The sequence below is a fragment of the Ambystoma mexicanum genome, chromosome 6p (assembly GCF_040938575.1).
Source record: "Ambystoma mexicanum isolate Mex_15411 chromosome 6p, UKY_AmexF1_1, whole genome shotgun sequence".
In the NCBI taxonomy this organism is placed as follows: Eukaryota; Metazoa; Chordata; class Amphibia; order Caudata; family Ambystomatidae; genus Ambystoma; species Ambystoma mexicanum.
In genome coordinates, this window is record NC_090935.1 from 964720414 (window position 1) to 964741588 (window position 21175).

Sequence of the window (21175 nt, forward strand, 5' to 3'; positions counted from 1 at the left end):
TGTTCCACCTTATATAGGCAAAATGCCACAAGGTGAGGAGTGTCAACAAGGCTCCTTCCTTCAAAATGATGGACACACTTTTAACCCTTACGTATCTTTCGCTTATGCAACCTTTCTTTTGCACACACAACCTTCAACTGTAATTAACTGCAGAAACACTCAGCTATCACATCTCATCCCATCCAATGTGCTGTCCATCTCCTCAGTAGTTTGCTTATTTTGAGCTCGGTTTTTTAATCATACTTCCGTTTAATGGGCACTTTTGTGTTGCCCTCTGGATAGGTGGGCTCAATAGAATAGATTTTAAAAAAGTCAAGGTTTTATAAATGTAAACTAAATAACATGACTTCTTTTTTCTTAGCTCAGCATATTTTCCCCACCTTGATAGAAATCACAACCACAAAGGGATACTTCATTTCAATCTGCTTAGATTTAGTCATACTTATTAACATAGTGATTTTGATTGGAAAACTTTTGTGTCTGACTTCCATGTCCACAATACATGTGCAGATATTTTAATATGTCAAAATCCATGACTTAGTGTGCACTTCATCTAGCTTTAATATAGTTTAATTGTATTTATAGCACACACTGCCTGCCCTACTGGAACCTGCCACTGAGGCATTAAACCATCAACTGCTAAACTTAAATTTCATAGGTTGCAAAGGGCCGTGTTTTCAAGGATGTACTCAGTATGCTGTGCTCAAAAAAAGGCCCTTAGGTTTAGTGGGAGGGGATTCCAAAGTGTTTCAATAAGGTATGAAAACGCGCAGCCTTTGGCGCTTTGACGATATTGGCAGGGTGTGGGATGTCTCAACCCACTTTTTGTTCTGCCATGCGGCATCACTCTGTTCTGATGGTGCCGGAAACATCGAAATGGCCGCAAAACCCTTGTGTGCGCCAAAACCTCTGAAAATAGCGCTTTCCAAAGCACAAAAAGATGGCTGCCCAATCTGCCATGCATGTTGTCAGTGGTGGAGATCTCACTCCTGAAACATGTTACTGGGCACTACATGTGAAGATGGAGTACAGAAGGAAAAGCAGTGTTTTGCTGGATGAAACCCAAATCTTGCTTTAAATCACTTTTTCATTGTTGCTGAAACTGCAGAATGCCGGTACAAAGCACCGTCAAGCATCCAGAATTCTTGCTGGGTGTTACAATTCACTTAGTATAAGAAACCATTGTGAACTTTCAATGTCCTGAAAAACTGAAAGCATCAAGTGATTTCCGTAGCAAAAGTGGCTCTGTGGATCTGTCAAAATCTGGCTGCAGTACCCTCGGCCGCCTGAATGACAGCTGTCAGGGGCCAGCAGAATTAAAACTTTAAACATGGATAAACTAAAATCAAATGTTTGCAAGCAAAGAGGCCTGTTATAGAGAGTAACCCATCTTGTAATTGTTTTGATTCCATGGTTTAAAATCTTGAATAAGTATTTAGCTGTGATTTGATCCCACAAGTTTGTTTTAAGCTTTGGAAAAATGCAACAGAATTAACATTTAAATTTAAGCCTGGCTAAAGCAACCAAACCAGAATAACAGCTTTCCCCACAGAGGTAAGGCCTCTCCCTCCAGCTCCCTCCACCAGGAAATCACACCTAAATGATATTTATAGGGTGTGGGAAGGACTGGTCTGCAGCCGGGGAAGGAAACAATGAACAACTGCAAAGCAGGAAAGGCTAAGTGCGAGGACCGTCGTAAATTGACTCTGCCAAGAACCAACAGGGAGGAGACTGCTCCTGAACTGAAGGCAGACAGAAGGAGGCGGAGACAAACAACCATCTGTGGCTAAACATTCATGAAGAACAGTTGGTTTAAATACATATAACTAGCCACTGAAAATTGTCAAAAACCCAAAATAACAGAATTTTAAACCTCATTTTTGGCTGCACATTTCAAGAGGCAGCAAGATCATGAGACATATGGTGAAAGGAAACGGCAGAAAATGTGATTTTACACCAAATGTATTTCTGCTAGAAGCATGAAACTTCACGCATGTATACCCATATTATACGCACACACTTTTAGAAATTTGCTGATAAATGGGACATTGTGTTCCTGATGAAAAAGGCGAAATTCTGGGAAAAGCAGACACAAGATCTTACAGCTACGGGGGTTCGAGTAGTAGCTGCTGTACAAAATATGTAATCTGTATATGTGGTTGTTATAGAGGTTGCATATGTGTAAATATGTATTGTGTCAAAAGTAGATTTTGTGTTCAAGAGGATAGGGGTGGACTCTAAGCCTCATAAACCCATACCATAAATATGACACACTGTTTTTCTCCTCCTATCAAGGCAGAGAGGAGATTTTGACCAATCCCTGTCAAAGGGGCGAGCTTAGGCTAAACCAGCAGACACACTCCCTTTAGCATAGCATAAATAGAGACAGCAGAGGGCAGAAAAAGCCAGACAGATTCACCCACTATACTAATGCTGGTGGAGCACCCTGTTGCAGAACTCCCCATCTTCCTTGCTCCAGACTCCAGAAACTTGGCAAAGCAGAACCCATTGCATAGCTGAACCACTTTCAGCTAGGCCTCAATTTCCAGAACCAACCCCACAAACCTAAGGGGAACTAAAATACAGCCGGGCTGCGCTGTACTGCTTGCCTGCTGGAATAATTATCATCAGAGCCAAAAGGGGCAGATCCAATCCAGCCCTGTGCCGTGCTGTGACCAGAGTGCATTGCAGATCAGATCCAGTCCTGTGCCGTGTCCAGAGCGCCTTGACGCTGCCAAAATCTCATGTGCCCAGCAGTCTGTCCTGACCGGAATCCCTGACCAGAATCCCTGACCAGAATCCTGACGGTTCCGTTTGAAACATATCTAGTGAGTATCTATAGATAGAACTGTGTCACTAGCATATGTACCTTGCTTAGTCCAGTCCCTATTTTAAATCCATCCTATTTTGTTTTCAGAACCTGCATTGTTAGAAATATTTTTGAATTGCCTGAACTCTCTATCCTATCCCTTCTATCTTCCTCTTTCGCTAGTGGTGCTAAAACTATCTGTGTACTGATCTTTTCTCATCTGAAGAAGGTGAGTCCCGGTCAGGCAATCACCCTGATCAAGTGGCTGGTCCTTGTGGGGATTTGTTCTATTCATAATCATCCTATTGCGTTAGAAATCCCATTTGTCACTTAAAAGCGCATTCCCGTTTTTCCCATTCTTGCACCGATCTCGAAAAACGACCTCCACTAAAACGTCCATAACTTCCTCAGTTTTTTTGCTAGAAACAAAATTTCAACTTCTGCTTGTAGCTAACATCCTTAGAGTTTTTCCGTTATCGCAATTATCGCGCAGTGAAAAGTTTGCCATGAATTTCGTTTTAGGGAAATTCTTACACGTGTAAAACAGCTTATGATTGTTCCCGACCTTAATTTTAAGATTTCAAATTGCTTCTTGGTATTGTACCATTGCTAGTGTTTGTGTGCAACTATCCAAAGTCCCTCCCAGAAGAATTATAACAATTTCATCAATTTAAACCATATTTAGTGTTTTTGCCCAATCCATCCTCAAGATAACTGTAAAAGCCATTCAGACAGCTTGACAGTCAATTCTGTTTTCTCTTATGTTTGCTGGGGAAAGTGGGGTTGTTGTTTTGTTTGAATTCTGCCATTCCTGAATACCTGCTCCCTCCTCCTATCTCTTTACATTGCCTATTGGGTGGGTTGAGGGGTGTGCAGGGGGAACTAGTAAACACTGTGCTATCTGATCTACACACGCACACAAAAGTATTATTTCTGTTCTGCATTGTTTTGCTCACTATTACTCCTTGTGTATTAAATAGATTATTCTGTGTTACATCGCCCCATTGGTGATTAGTGTATACCCATTAAAACATAGTGTGATTAAATTGTAAATACATAAATAAATATATTAACTTTGCAAACCAGCCGGATTCCTGGTTCTGTGTGACCGTGGGGGTTCCAGGAGAGGGGCGTGATATGAGTGGTACATCGTTCAGAATAAAATAACTTTTAGACAAAAATAAATAAGGATTTCAGTTGTGCATTACATGCTAGGCATTGATTTGGGTGTGTGCTGGATTGAAATCACTTACAAGGGCGTTAATAGAACAAAGTCTACATAGCCTATATTACACGTAGGAACATATATGCAAATGTTATTTAGTATAGAATCTGGTCCAGTGTCAAGGCAGGCTTGATCTACTATGCACAATGCCTTCCATTCAAAGCACATAAGAGCGAATGTAAACTCCACAGGAAACCTGAAATGTGGGTGTTTTGCTTTATGGATAAGATGAGACGAGAAGTACATTCTGAATATGCTGAAGTTGTGATTTATTTTTTTTCCTCTTGGATTCTTCCAAGTGTGTTGCATTGCAGTACTCAACTATTGAAGATAGGGAACCATTGGTTACTAAAAACCTTAATTCTTTTGAAAATAATTTTGTAAGTCGATGTACTGTGTGAAGATGGAAAGAAACATGTATTTTAATATTTGATTAAACAACAGATATGAATGGAGCACACAAACCTAGGCCACCAGAGTGAGACCAGAGCTAAAATAATTGGTACATAATAGTGCATTTCATGGCGTTGAGTTGAAATTACATTTACTTCTGTCATGAATCAAATGTATTCCACCTTCTATGCATCTAATTTACATTACCTTGTACACATGGGATTTGTCATTAGATGTTGGAACACAATCCCCCCTCAAGCTGCAGCAAGATGCTGGGATCATCTATATATATATTTATCGCAGCCCAAAGGAGTGTACCAGTTCTGAAGATATACGTTAAAGAGTAAATAGGTGTGGACAGACACCCGGGGAACCCACTGTGCATGCATATGGGGCTTAATTTGATTGGTTCAAGTGCCACTGACTCCATTATATCACTATGAAAGGTATTATTCCAAATCAAGGTTACTTGCTGAATTGCTACTTCATGGGTGTGTTGAGATATTTGTTGGTATGTTGCTCTTTTCACTAAGTGGCAATCCGTGATATAACACTCCTTGCATAAACTCACAATTCTGGGACAAGAAACAGGCTGTGTTCATAGTTAAAACTTGAATGTACTTACATAATAGAAAATCAAATGTGATTCCCTTACTTTAATCCCTGTGGATGTCATCACAGTAAGACACATGGGCGTTGCTAACTTGTTTACGCAATTAGAGTGGGCATCCCTGTGACAATCTCACTAGAAGCCGACACAATTACTCCTTGAATCAACTACATATATTTTTAAACATCTATTCCTAAATAACACAATTCTTTCCATGTCCTTGTACATCGCTTGCTTGCCAGTATATTCAAATCAGTTGAGCGATTTGTGCATCATTTTATTTTCCTTATTATCTAGCACATATTTTAGAAAACTTTATTTTCTCCAGTATCAATGACAAGTAATGGTACCAGACAAAGGTTGCAGAAATGCCAATACTATTTTTATTGAATAGAAATCAATTCCACTCTCTGTGTAAATATGGTGCTGAGGGTTGCTCGTATGTGCATGCAAGGTGAATGCAGACTACAATGAGTTACATTTAATTCTGAAGATTTGGGTTAGAGAAGCAGTGGTATCAATCTAGAATGCACATGGTATTGGTTCACAAACCCACTATACAACAATGGTATTATGATTTTCTAATTCAGGGATGAATGCCCCTCCCACTTCACCGATTGGGACCTGCAGGCTCAAAGTCCTTCCCCTACTGTGCAATGTGAAGAGCGAGGAAAAAATGTAATTTACACTGTCATCATTTTCTACAAGAATGAAAGTGACACATCTAAAATCCCTTCATCTCCCAATGTCTCTTTTTATTGTATCTATGGCTTTCACTGGTTGCATGTTTTCAAGCAATTCTCAATCTATGGAAGGTGCCATTCAACTGGTTGACTACACCTGTGAAAACACTTAGTACAATTTAATTAGATTTAACCTTAAGTGCCAAGGGCGAGGTATCTCGTCCTTGGGATTACCTCCGTGTTGCCAAGGACGAGATACCGCGTCCTTGGCACTTAAGGGGTTAATGAAACAGAAAATGTTAGAAGGCATTGAATGGCGAAATACCAAAATCACCAAAAAAGGCCTTGGCACTGGGTGGGAAAACCCATGGCAGTTAAAAGGTTAAATTTACAAGGAACTGTCTTCTGTTGCACAGATATATGTGTACCCTGCGCACACCGCACTGGAAAATGATGTTAGTTTAGTTTATTTCTTATGTAGCTCAACACGCCCATGTGCCTCAGTGTGCTGACACAAAACAAACATCAGTACAAGATATCAACAAATAATATGTCGAAAGGACAGCCAATATAAGAAGAAAAAACAATGAATAAATAGAAGAAAAAAAGAAAAACTATGGTTCATACAGGTATTGTATTGTATTATATTGCATTGTATTCGTTATTTATATAGCGCTCTTTCACCATTTGTATGACCTCAATGCGCTTTGTGGTTGGAACGCACTTGGTGACCGCAGTCAATGTTTACGAGGTTCTAAGAGTTTAGATTAAGAGATGCTTGTGTGCATTTTCGCCGGCTTAGGACTTAGGTGGCTGTCTAGGTTCCAGTAAGCAGCCTAGAGGTCAGGCACATGGGTTGGCGCTGTTGGTGGTTTAGGATAGAGTGCTATTGCTGAAGTTTCTATGTGTGCCCAGCTATACCAAATTATATTTTCGCTGGTAGTCACTATATGCTAGTGGCAGAGGTGTTGAGGTACGTCAGGGGTTTCAGTGTGGATGGCTATGTGCGCTGCTAGAATGGAATCGCACAGCCATTGCTGCATTGTATGGTGCATGGATGGATGGCCTTGCCCGCGGCAAACCTGCACAGACATGGTGTAAGGTATACGTACCGTATGCTTTCATGTAGTTCTCTGCAGCGTTCTTTTTCTTTGTCCAATGTGGACAGCATTGTCTCGTTATTTGTGGTCTCTCTGGAGCAAAGGTCTGAGCAGTGAGGCGAGTCCCAGAGGGGGGAGGGTGTGGGGGATTAGGACGACGATAGGGGGGAGGCGGAGGGCAACTGTGAGGGCAAACGTTTGTTGTTGAAAGCCTTTGTGAAAGCTGCCTGCATTTGTGAGATATTTAGTGGGTAGAAGTATTGTTTTTCTTTGGAGGAGTAAGGTTTATTGCGGTTTGCCTCTGTGAATGTGGCTGGCTTCCCTGTGGTATTGATGGGTAGGAGTGTTGTTGTGCATGGGGGGGGTGATATTTTGTCAGGGTAAACCATTGCGAAGGCTGCTGGCATCCATGCTGCAAATGGTGGCTAGAAACATTGTTGTGTTTGAGTTCAGCGATCTAGTTTTGAGAGGGGGAGGGGCTCAAGGGGATGTTGGGAAAAGCCAGGTTTTGTGGGCATTTCTGAATTTCAGTTGATTTTCAGTACTGTGAATGTGTTGGGAGTTCCAGATTTTCGGTGCTTGGACAGAAAATAGGGATCCACCCAGCCTGGAGCAGTTGTGACGTGGGACCACTAGGCGATGTGCTGTGCGAGATCTGAGACTCCTTGGGGGCTGATAGTGCAGGATTTTCTTCTAAGGAATTCCGGACCGGTGTTGTGGATTGCCCAGTGAGTGATGCAGATGGCTTTAAAGGTAGTGCGCCGACCAATCGGGAGCCAATGGATCATAAGAATATGATTTCTAAATGATTCTCAGTTTAGTGTAAAAAGACATATCATATTCTGCAAGCTTTTACATAAGTTCAGAAAAAGAGGCAAATTACTTTGACCACATCCTATGACAATACAGTCTGTATTATCTATTAACCACTAGTTACTGATCTGCACCCTTCAATGTTGGTTATTATTGCAATGGAATCTGCCTTGGCATTGAATACAGTTTGAAACTAAAGTGCATTCGCCACCAAAATATCAAGAGATTCCATTTAGATCTTGAATTTGTACAATCAAATATGAATTATTTATTATTTCTAGTTTTTATCAATTATGAATCATGCTATGCATTTCGAAATTAGACTTATTTGATAGAGGATGATCTCGCCATTGTGGCACACCCTTCTTTTGGGTTCTGAGTGATATGGTTGTGGATTTATATAAAAAACATTTCTAAATTCATGAATAGTGTTAATTCCAATGGTGTATTATATTTCTGAGGCATGATTCTCATCCTTAAGTTTAGTTTCTTAGAATTGTGAAACCCTCATGGTAGCATTGAGTCATGTAAACAGCTCTCAGAGACGCCATTGTTTATTTTCCATTACTGGGATTCTAGTCGGCTTTATTGCCTTAATGCATGCCAAAAGGTGACACTCTAAATCAGGGTTGTCCAGCTCCAGGTCTAGAGCGCTGGAAATCTAACAGGTTTTCAGGGTAGCCCTCATGAATATTCATGAGAAAAAAAGAATACATTTAGAATAATTGTATGCAAATTTATCTCATGTATATTAATGCAGGGTATCCTGAAAATATGGTATGATTACGCTCTCAGGGTCTGGATTCTGGTCGGCTTTATTGCCTTAATGCATGCCAAAAGGTGACACTCTAAATCAGGGTTGTCCAGCTCCAGGCCTCGAGGGCTGGAAATCTAACAGGTTTTCAGGGTAACCCTCATTAATATTCATGAGAAAAAAAGAATACATTTAGAATCATTGTATGCAAATGTATCTAATGTATATTAATGCAGGGTATCCTGAAAATATGATATGATTACGCTCTCAGGGTCTGGAGTTGTTTGACCATTTGGTCAGTTCAGACCTCTTTTCTTTGCGAACACAATTAATTCAGGTTTACTGGAATTTAAACATCTATTCATTAAGAATATCCTCTTGGTTATTGGTGGGATATGTTCCATTTACTTTGGGCCCTGGTCCAGATAGTCCTTTGTTCTGTGAACATAATTTGTTTTCATGATAAAAGAAAACCCTATTCACTCCAAATGGCCGTGGCAAATCTCCTGGGAAAAGTAACCTTCGTCCCATTTGATCATGTTTGCAGGGCTAAAACAGAAGAAATTAGCTTGTCAGAGATTTCACTGGCTTGATAACAAAGCACACATTTGCCAAAGCCATGTTAAAAACATTAATTTCTTATACATTTAAATAGTAATACGTTCCCTATTTTAAAATGTTACACATAAACAAATAATTGTGTAATCTAAATAGACTTCTACATGCATTAATAAAAGCATACCTTTTATCTATACATAAGTATTTTTAAACGGATAAACTGAGGTTTCAGTTTCGGTTGGAAAACGAAATACACTGTCCACATTTTTGGATATGGAGATAGGGAGTGATTATTGATGAAAGACAATGCTGCTCTGCACTTCAGACATTTCTTGTTTGTAGATTCTGGTAATGCATATTGTTTCAGTCCAGCAAAGCTGCTGTCTTTCATGAATGCAGAGTGTATCAGTGGCTTTCAGCATTTCATGTTGTCAGTTTAAAGTTTATTAAAACCCAGTCCCTGGGCCAGATCAAAGGAATGTTCCTGGTGTGTGTGAAAATATATGCCATTAGTATGGTGCGGTCTGTGAGAAACCAGAAGGTGTCTCACCCACTAATCCCCACAGATCTCTCTCTCAGGTGGCCAGGGCATGGCCAGGGCATGGCCATCGCCTTTGGATCCAGATCCTGGGGGTGGGCCAATGCGGGAGGATCACCTGGGTGAGGAGCCTTCGGGGAGTGTTGACACAGGGTATATCTTGACAAAAATGAGTTGTGGATCAAAACCTCAAATCTGTGCTTGTCATTATCATAAGAAACAGATATGCAGATTCCATATTTCACAGGGAATCGAACAGTCCAATCGCCAACTCTGTGTGATGTTGCATCGCTTTTTGGCACATTTTTGCCCTTTGTATGAGATACTTAACATTTAAAATTATGGCAATGAGTACAAATGTGCATAAGTACATTTTGCATATTTCCCCCAAGTTTCATATTTCTGCCGTTCATAATTCACCCAAAAATGCATTTTTCATGGCTGTTTCAGTTCCCCAGGTGCTAGGAACATGTGCTTACTCTCTTTTGGGTTTGTCCATAACTCACATAAACTGCTGGCATAATGTAACATTACTGCTTATTCAGGGCATTAGGAGAAATGTCTTAATATAAAAAGTTCATTAAAGTCAATGGGCTGAATTAGTCACATGTGTGGGCGGTCCTTCAAACCCCCACAGCCAAATTGTCTTCCGCTGGGTCAGTCTGAACAAAGGGTTTTCATGACGCCCTTTGAAGCCATGCAGTTGGCGCTGTGGAGGGGTGTCAAGGGAAATCACACCTCTTGGTGAAAATGCTAGTTCCCCTTGGGTCCTTTGTTGGGATGCCGGCCAGTTTGACGAAGCCACAAACTTCCACACTTTGGGCCTTTCACATGCCCATGGGGGCTGGTTCCCTTGTGGGGATAATTATTTTCCCATGGGAGGCAGGCCACCTTTGAAGTAAGTGCCTGGGCCAAACCTGTTCTGCTGGTTTCAACAACAAAAAAATGCTTTCTTTCAACAGAAACCCAGTCTTTTTGGGAATACATATCATACACATTTTATAGCAAGACCCCAATCCCCACATATTTAATCCCATTTCTGTGTGCACATAGGCTGCAATTTCATCTCACTTTCAAACAGCATTCTCCTGAGTTGCAATAACACCATTTTACACATTTGTTCATTTTTCTTTTATGTCAAGTTTACAAATGGGGTTTCTGCCACACACAGTTTCTTGTTAATTAACCTTCTGGAGGGCTTTTACAGATACAGTCAGTTTCTGGACACAGGGAGATATACTGCCAAGCATTTCTTAGAAATGTACATGGGGCAAGAGAGAGAGCCCCGCTATTGCTTTCCTTTGCAGTAATTGGAGTGCACTGATCTATTTCAAAAGGAAATCATAGCCGTGTTGACTGAAACAGAATTCTTGCTCTGCTCGTACTTTCTCAGTGAAAATAATGCTGTTCTGGAAGGTATTGCCTTACTTCATGGCAATCAGATGTAATACAAAGCAGGGCTGTGTTTAATGGAACAAAACTTTGTGGTGCTTAAAATGAAAGGAAGACAAATTGCAATGCCGTCTTGAATGCAGGTCATTTTACTTGTGTTTGATTTGAAGCAAAGCAAATGCAGCCATTCTCTGGGGTGACCGAGTTCAAAGCTTGTCATACATGTTCCAAGGAGAACACAACACAGCCGTTTTTGGGTGAAATGTTGAAATGTGGTGTTCTGATGAAGGGAATTTCTGTTAGGGCTGGTAAATGTACCCCACAGACATTCAACCAACCCATTTGAAGTTCAATAAACACCCTTGAAATGTGATCACTTGTGTCTGCCTTTTCTGTTTGATACATGCCTTCCTTACATGTCTCAAGGGAGCAGGTAACTACCTGCATCCCATAGTCACTGGTGAGTAGCACAAAACATGAATGCAGCAACGCATTATTCCGGCCCCTCTTCATTTTTAATTTTAGGAAGTCCCCTTGTCTCTTAATTCTTCCTACAGAGGTGGCCTGGGAAGATGTATATCATGGGGACAGTGTAAAAGGTTGCTGACAGGTCTACCAGTATCTGGGTTTGACACTGATAGAACCACTGATGTCATCTACTAATAATACAATGATATCTGCTCCTCCTGGGATAGAACCTGGCTTGTTAAGGGTCATGCAGGTTTAGATGCTGAATTATGGGTTGCTGTTGTTTATTCACTGCAGATTATGTCACTGTACTAGGAGTAGGGAGGGAGATGAGGGATTAGACAATAATAGGGAATGTCTCACTGCATTTTACCAGTTTTGCTCTACAAACCTCGGGGGGGCAATAGGGCTGCATTGATCAGTATGAAGGGAAGACCATACGGCTTTAATGATCTAGGTGCAATACTTTCTCGTGAGCATCAACCAGTTTCCATTGTCTTCACTCCTCCATATCAACATCTCCTTTGAGAGAACTGTGCATTTTTGTTAATGAAACTAGAATTCAGTTTCTCCATGTTGTAATTCTATATTGAATTATGAAGCCATCAATGTTTCCAACGTATGGAAATGAAATGTTCTCACACACAACTTTTATTTTCTATTTGCTTGTATGCTTGTTGACTAGATTGTGCATACAATGAAATGCATTTCAATATAGCTCACAAATTGCAAGCAACCGCAGACATTACTTTAAGTAGGAAGCAGCTTCAGATATAGACTCAAATAGCCAATCACCCCCAGTAACCCATTCATTCTGCATCTTTTTACCTTAAACCACACATAGCAATCAGCAATGACACTCACACAAGTGGCCCATTCAATTGAACATTGATTCAACCTCCAACCACACACACACACACACACATCTATATCCTCCACCTCGCTGGCCACCCCAGCAAAGTACAGTTCTCATCACATATAATTTTATAATTTCACTAAAACACAGAGAGTGGGTGCTTCCCGCCCCCATAGATCAACAGCTCAGATCTAGCCCCCCTCTCGCCCCATTAACTGCAACACCCCACCCCATCTCATTTACGGGACCGAGCACCAAATGCCACCAGAAATGATAGAAGTTGCACCAAGTTACATATACGTATTCTCAACTACAGGCACCTGTGACTTCGGTAATGTCTGTAAATAGTTAGGCCATGTAGATTGTTGAATAAATGGTAAATTTGCGGTGAGCTAGAGAATATGGGCCTGGATCTTTGAAGGGTCAGTTCTGCTGCCGGCGGAGACCTGACAGAATTGAGGTTCATATGCAGTGGTGGACTTGCCTACAGGGAACTCTGGCGATTTCTGTAAATCAGGGGCCTCTTTTGTGTGGGCACTCTGGTTTTCTGCTCCTCTTATTTGCGCTCAGTCACCTCCCCCCACACGTCCAACTTTCCCCATTCTCTGTTTGAAGAAAAGTACTTTTATAAAGCTTCCAGTACATTATCCCTCACTTTTAAGAAATGTTTTATATCACCTTTTTGCTAAGTTTAATTTATCGTTACCTTTATATGGGTAAGTGTGCTTTGAAATTAACTATTTAGATCCATTTTTAAGAATGAACTTTGGTGGAGAACTCCCTTAAGCCCCACTTAGAGGTTGGGGTTGCTTGCTACGTTTGTTTGATCAGTGTAATATGTAATATGGGGCCACTTTGAAGAATACTTCCAGGGCCACTTGTTCATATAGTTTTCTGTAGTTGGGAGATTGAAAAGTTATTTCCTGAGTATGTATATATTTTTTTATTTATAGGAGTTTTACCCTGTTTCCCAGGCTCATTGAGAATGTGTTGAACTCGTTATATTTTCTTTTCTACAGTAATTTTTCTGTGTCATCTGGTTGAGGCATTCTCTAGTGTCTGGATACACGAAATGTTGTTCTGTGGTCGTCGTTTATTATGAATGAAAACGTCAAATCGCATACTGCCCTAAATCCTTGCATTTGTTGCTGTACGAGCAGTAGGATGCATTTAAAGCCCTCTGCCTAGACCACAAATCATTCCATGGGTGTGCGTTTGCTTACCACTCCAGGGCGTTTGTACCCTTCCACCCAAGCGCCAAGCAAACCACACAACCAGACCCTTAAGGTTAGCCACCATAACAAGTCAATGCCATCACCTAGTGATGTGCAATCCTTACAGGAAAACACCAAGGCATGTTCATAGATATACTCTCCCTAAAGTAATGCAGAGGACTTAAAGCACACTACACATGTGGACTTGACTTACACTAACCCTGCTCAGTGTTGCCAATCCTTTTTATAATGTTACTGGTCTTCGTCTTACACTCGCACACTTGTAAAAAGCCAATCCAAGCGGTCCATCAGGTGGCATGGCCTCATACTAAAGCAATGACATGAAACCATAAATAAGGTTCTCCTGTGTAACCCGTTTCAACTTAGACTGGAAACCCCTCAGCTGCGGATGATTGAACAACTCTTTCTTGGTTAGAATGTCTCCCCAAAGACTTCTAGAGGACCTCAAGTTTGCCCTCATAATACAATGGCCCAAGATCTGAATCTTGTGTACATGCCAACAGACTGATATACTTCCAGATAGACCTTGAAAGTGTATTGAATGGAGGGAGGTATGATTGTGTTTATTACGTCCACCCACTGAAGCTTTTCTCCTGCCTCTTCATCCCGCTCAGCAAGTTGAGCTAGTTGGAAATGTAATGGAAATGGCATTGTATGCACAATTCTGCCACTTTGTGTGGTCTCGCTGCATGGGACTCTGTAAGAAAGAAGGTATATAAGAAGAACATACTTTTTGAGTATGCAGAGAAAAACACCACCCACATGTGTGATGCGTAGAGATGCTCTGTGCTGTATCTGAGTTTCTTAACCTCCCTGGTTGATTTTCTATATGCGTAAAGCATTCCCCTGTGAATCACTGTGCTGGGAAAGGGCTGTATTGTGCATAGACTCAGGGCTAAACATTTCAGTTTGCAAGTTACTAGCTATTCACGAAAAGTCACATCCCCTCACAGTTCTCCACATACACAAAGCACACAATTTCTTACTCACCAGGAGTCAATTATCACTAGCCAATGACTAGTGGTGAGTGCACATTTTGAGGTCTGCTGTTACTGCAGCTCGGGTTCAGTAGTGGGGGAATAGGGGTGCCTTTTAGTGTCTGACTCGAACCGTTCTAACCATGTCCCTACCTAGCACCCACTCCTCAGGAATCCTCCAGCTATATATTTTCAGAGAAAATCCCCAACAAAACGATGCATTTAAGGTCTAGAAATTGCAACATCCCTCTGGAAGAGGGAACTTTAAACAGATGCGTACATAATGCACAGTTTATTTCACTTAAGCTATCAACAGTTCACCAAATTTCCCCTGTGACTTGGCATCATGTTCCCAACAGGTTAATGCGTTTCTAGGAGATATAATTGAGTGGCTCGTGTTTTCGTCGCACTCATCTCCCATGACATTTTTTCCGCTGTATGCTCTTCGTGCAAGAAGTATTCTGTTATGAGAGACTAGATTTTGCTGCTTGGTTTTTCAATGCTTTTGTTAACTCGCCAGGATTGCCTCCTCAATTTAAAATATGCCCTCAAGCGGAAAAGAGTACCACCAAACCTGGCCGAAGACTAAAGGCTCTGGCCCAAAACAGATCTCCAGTTTTTCCTAACAACTCAGTCAACATGGAGCTTTCTGCGAGTGCTGCGGAGATAATCGCCTGCTCTGTGTTGATTGCGGTGAGCCTGGTTGGAAATGCTCTACTCATCTACTGCACATGGAGATGTATCATCAGACGCCTTCCCACATCCTTTGCACTGATATTCAGTCTTGCCGTGGTCCACCTCGCCAAGAACCTGGTGGTGAACGTCATGAACATCGTATTCAGTGCTGGAGTTGCGCTTGATGCGGCTGCTTGCAAGGTCGGTCGATTCACTGCGGCTCTCACTACTGTTCTTGCCATCTGGTTCACATTATACCTCGCAGTGTTCTACTGCACGAAGCTGAACCGCGTGGTGCACCCCTTGAGTTCCCCTCCGAACAGGAAGTGGCGCAAGCATCACCTATTGTCTGTCTTTGGTCTGTGGGTGGTGGGTGTGGCAGTGTGTTGCCCTATTTTGCTGTATGGTGAAAATAAGGTGAGTGACACTGTGGAAAATGGAACTTACCAAAACATAATTTTACTCCATGACGGATGCGAGGTCAGCTATGGACAAGAGCAGATCGAAATGATTTATGGGCAGATTTTCTTGGTTGTGATTGACCTTCTTCCATTGGCTCTCTGTCTCCTGGTCTGTTTCCGGACAGTCCAGCTCTTTTTGGAAAGGAAGAGAGCCACCTATGGCGATATTTATATTGGGGAGGATGCGTCTGAGGCGGAGGTCCTCAGAGCTTCGAAGCTTACCATTTTGCTGACTCTCCTGGTCACAGTGCTCTGGGTGGCTCACTTCGCCTTGGTCCATTTCCTGGAAGACCTGAAGTCATTTACGTTTTTCCCAGCGGTTCTGGCAGTCTTCTTTTCTGGTTACTCAGCTCTCAGTCCATACCTCATGATGCTGATTAATTACAAAGTGAGGGTGAAGCTCCGCTCCATGAGGCCCTTCTGCTGTCCACACGCACAAGAATCTACACACGCTGAGGTGAAAAAACCTATTCCAAAAATGGCTGCCGCAGAGGATACCCCATGCACGTGACCATGGACTTGTAATTCACAACAAGCCATTTCTGTGGTATTTCGTTGTACAGCCTCCTCCCACACACACAAAAAGGGCGGGTAGCAAGCAAAAGCGAATACAGTAGAGGTAAAGAAAACTGAAGTCGCTCCAGTGGCAATGTCTGAACCGAGGCAAAAAGCAGGATCTCTCCAATGTTACATGCTGTATGCACGTGTCGAACACCTGTGTTGGCGTATGGAGCAGAAGCAATTATGCTGTCGTAATGCACATACTTCATAATTTACAATAATGTACTGAACATAACTGGTTGGGCCTTTGAATCATTTTGAAATATACGACGTGGACCTTTTAGCCAACTTTGCAAACTCTTCCTGCCAGCTTTCACTCAGCGTGGATGGAAGCCATTACTGCGCTCCTTTCTTAATAATGTGCAGCTTATGCCTTGACTTGTGTTCCCAGGGAGTGCAGTTGTTCTTCTATTGCTCTTCTGGGCATCTGCATACAACACTTGGAATGCCGCCGCCGCTGCAGGGCCTAATGTACAGCTGTGTCTAAAGAAAATAAAAGGAAAATGCTTGGGTTTACTGTATTGCTTTATTTGGTTAGTATTTCTGCACTGTGAACTGTTCCATGTACACTCACTCTGCCTTGCAGACTTGTATCATTAAGAAATTCAAGGGATCTGAATAACTGTTTGTTCCCCGTGTTCCCTCCCTGCTTGAGCGCTTTGAAACACTTGCCTTTTGTATAGGCGCTTTATAAATACATATTACCATTACCATCGTGAATGGCGTTGGTGTTAGTCGGAGAACGCCCAGCCATCCCCGCCCCCCACCCCTGCCCCCCCCCATTCTTTGGCCTGTATAGAGCTGCGTCTGTAGCTTTGTCCTGTCGGTCACCCTTCATCACAGGAAGTCTTCATCTTGACAGCTTGTACTGTGATGTGTCAGATAACGTGTTAAGTAAAGCGTGTTCATTTCAAAATAGTTATCCTATTCGGGCATTCACTCTCCTTATCTGTTGCCCCTCTGTCTGTTTGAGGGGTGTTTGACTACTTTCTCATTCAAATCACTTGACTCTCCAGCGCCCGCCCACATTATTTAGTTAAAAAATAATCTACTGCTTGTACAGATTTTGCACTGACTGCAAACTAATTGGTTACTTTAGGTTTTAAAAGCAAGGCATATGTGAAATCGGTAATATTCCGAGCCTTTCACACTTCTGAATAGAATTTTACGGAGAGCTGGTGTTTGGCTGTGACTTTTCAGTCTGTTCCCGAAACCTTGCCGCATCACTCCGAGCAGTGTACGCCGCTCTTTTAGGTAACACTACCGTATTGCTTCGCAAGTCGCCACGGACTCCGGTGTCTGCGATACCTTCTTGGCTTTCGACTCCCATTGCGTGCTTGGGTGGAATCTGGTTTTTACAGCTGGAACGCTTCCCGTCTAAATGCAGCCTTCTTTCATTTGGTTTGATTTTCGTCGTGAAATCATCCTTGCACACAACCTAAATTATGGGGCTGCGCTTCCCGCGTCCCCCTGTCGCCTTTAACTATTGTATCTTATTACACAAGCAGGACCGCAAACTGTCTGCGCGGGTCAGAATATATGACTCAGCCGAGGGTGACGGTGTGGTTTCACCACTTGATCATTTCATTCCATTGCTCAAGTGAAAGGAATTGCCAGGGGTAACACAAACTGCTGCACGCTACGCAATTTCAGTCATAAACCACACATTAAACTTAAATTATGGTATTTTGCCATTCTAGACGTTCTGAGTGCAGAGTGCACTTGTGACCCCTGCGCTCTTCCTGCCCTCTCCCTTCCTTTCCTGACACCAGGCGATTGGCCACGGGGGATTGTACGTGCCTTGCGCGAGGCCGTCTGACGCAGTGAAATATTGTTCCCGGGCTTGTCAAACGAACGTGCGCGCTTCTGTCGGCATGAGGTCATGCCAGACATGGCTGGAGCAGCTTGGAGCGTGATGATGCCCGTCTGCAGAGTATAATTCCATGTGTATCGTCCACTCCTTACGATTTAGACACGCTGGGTCTGATTTACGAGGCATTTTTCAATGATTTCCCATTCAATAAGGCCCTATGACAATTGGTAAATTACCGAACCACTCATGACAGCCAAGTTGGTGCATGAGCTCCAACCTTAACAATATGGTGCTAAAATTAAATGGGAAAAAATCGCTCCCCCTAAATGGCGCCAGTGTTACACGCAATGTATATCACCCCTTGTATGTGTGTTTTTTGTCATCTGTTACGCCTAAGGGGGAAGTTACAGATGTCTACAGTTGCATCATGGAACTATTGGTGTTTGTTTTCATGTGTCAGAATGTATCCTGCAGTACTCCCCTCTCTCTATTGGGTTCCCTTCATAGAACACCCAACAATCAGCCAACAATCAGCGTCTACATTAAGCTCCCCCCTATCCCCCCGCCAAGTTTCCCAGTTCCATGCTTCATCAGTGACACCTCGAGCTAGTCCTGCTTTTTGCTTCCAATTGCATGCTGGAACTTTTAGTTTAATTTTTTCCATTGCAAGGGTTGGCCTACAAGACCCAGTACGCAGTGCGAAAAAACCCCACATTGCTCAAAGATTCTGGATGGAACTGGGAAACTTGTCAGCTATGTAAGCCGATGAACTGTAAGACAACTGTACAACTGTCCACACCAGGAGATGATGTATTGTTGACAATATAACTTTTAGGCTAAAATAGGCAGCAGTAGTTGACCACATGGTTTTGTGGGAAAATACATTTTTGCATGCTGTGTAGTGAGACATTTGTTTACAGTGATTTATCCACACCTGTGACAATTTAGCCAGAATGTCTTGCTCCAATTTGCAGAGGCTGTCATGCTGTAAGGGTACCCCAGAATTCGCTGAAACCAGCATGCAGGGCAGTTTTCCTTGTAAAGTGCAGAGGCTTTTGGACATTTGTTTTAGATTCGGCTGATTTTTGGCACAGTGACCAGTTTGCTTACTGTTGCCCTGTACATTGTGGGTACCTGAGGTGATCAATGCAACTAAGTAATGCCTCCCCAACATTCCATGCTTTGTGTTTCCCTTTTCATGCAAAGTAGTGCATTCCTAAAGGACACACAAAGCACAAAATGCTGTTTGAGAATGGAGCACGAGGCAGCGAGGCCACTCTGACTGAAAGGAGCTGAAGGGAGGTGAAGTATCGCGGGTTTCCCCAGTTCTGAGCTGCAAAACACACGCATACTTATCAAGTATCCGAGAGGGCACCGCCCCTGGTATTCAGCAAGTGGCTGCGGAGCACTGTGAATGGCAAAGCCTATGCAATTCCAACGCAAAATCCAAATATTTTGCCTATGCAAGTCTTTGTTTTGTTTCTTTTGGCACTTTGAAAACTATTAGTGATAGTATATTAAGTGTGCATGCCTGCTGTAGCATGCAGACAGACCCACTCCTTTTTTCCTCACCCTACTTCCTACTTGCCACACATGGTGGTCTGTAAGGAACTGCTGCCATAGAGCACATGCTTAAAATGAGATTTGCTCCCCCAAAGTCCTTGTCCTGGCAAGATCCTAGAAACATTTGTGTACAGGTGTGTTATAGATGCCAAATTATATCATATTATATCCCTTGAAAATTCCACCCTACTTATGATTATGGAAATCCTAAGTGCAGATGGGCCCTCCAGACCTGCGGCTCCCTGGGGTTTGACATCCAAATCAAGCATTAAACAATCCGGAATATAAACTGCATATTCCATTGTCTGAGCTATCAGTGTATATTAGCACCCCGGGTGGGGGAGGCAAGCAATCAGGTGGCTTGGATCATCGGCTAAATCCTGTGTTTCGAACAGCCTGATGGCTGCTTCCCTGCCATCTTAGCCCCAACCCTGCTGTCCCCTTTGGTCACTGTTTCCTCCTCTCCCCGCAGCCATACCCCATTCACCTTATTCTTTGGCAGCGGCAACTGCCGTCACTGCTCCAGCATCCAACCTGATCCGCTGGCCGCCAAGGAAATGGAAGAGGGGCTCCGCATGGAGCCCCGCCTTCCAGCTCCATGGCGGCCATCTTAAGTAAGTATTTTGTGTGATCATTCAAACAAAAAAAAAAACTGTGAGGACCCCGGGTTTCCAGATTTAAAATCTCGGGTGCTGATTGCAATAACACCTGATCCGGCCCACCTCTGTGCTCGGGCCTACAACTCGGGCTCTGGGAATTTACCACCCGATCTGGCCCACCAGATCGGGTGTTCTTGCTATAATAAAGACTAGAAAATCCTTTCACTTTTTCCCTTATGAACCAATGCTTCATAGTGCAGACAATATTAAATGGATTTCTGCGTTTCTCATTGCGTAAAGGGCCAAAACGATCACAGCCTTTCCATGCAGAACAGTATTGGTTTCTTATTGCAAATTGGACCGGTATGTGATTTATCAATAATTGATTGTGAAATATCCAGGTAATGATGATGCCTATTCCCACAAGCCCATCTTTCTTCTGCTCCCCCAAACTCATACTGGTCTGGTTTGTGCATACTGGAATGTTTCAGTCCTGGGCGCTATCGTTATTGGCGCCTGGGGTACAATACCACACACCAATTCCATTACACCGAAATTAAAAAAATCACCTGCAGTATTACTATCCAACAATATAAAAAACACATTAATATAAGGTGACTGGCATTATTGCATTGGACATGTGTCTTTTGCACAAAAAAATGGAGAATGTTTGAGATTGTAGGTTTACAAATGCAGCGCTCTCCAGTTCTACTTACTTAGGAAACATGGCCATGTTATGGAAAAGCACATGTATGTGCAAACTGCTTTTGCCTTTGTATTTTCAAAATATTGTAACTGATGAATCTATTTATAGTTTTTCCTACCAAATGTGAGTGCAGCCAGTTTTTTGTTGTTTTGTAGTGCAAAAATGACTTTGTACTGACTTTGCACTGACTTTGCCCTGCAAAAATACACTTTGTACAGTTCCATAAATCAGGGTTTGTGTCAGCAGTGCAAAGTCACTTTAAACCATGCAAAAAATTCCATGAATTGGGGCCTGAGTGTCCGACTTCACATTCAGCCATGCACTCAAAGATGTGATAACCTCTTTTTTTAAAAATGACTTTAAATGACTCTGAAATGTTTGCCCTG

The 21175-nt window shown here is 42.4% G+C and overlaps 2 protein-coding genes across 9 annotated transcripts in view; both read left to right on the forward strand.

The window, feature by feature from the left end:
- Positions 1-21175, forward strand: part of SNCAIP (synuclein alpha interacting protein) — a 666776-nt gene that overhangs the window by 280849 nt on the left and 364752 nt on the right. The window lies entirely within an intron of this gene.
- Positions 15051-16058, forward strand: LOC138510790 (taste receptor type 2 member 1-like). Its single transcript, XM_069626503.1, has one exon. The coding sequence runs from the start codon at positions 15051-15053 to the stop codon at positions 16056-16058; it is 1008 nt and encodes a 335-aa protein (XP_069482604.1).

Excerpts from the sequence above, each read along its gene's own strand:
- LOC138510790 (XM_069626503.1), top strand. The coding sequence starts at position 15,051 with ATGGAGCTTTCTGCGAGTGCTGCGGAGATAATCGCCTGCTCTGTGTTG.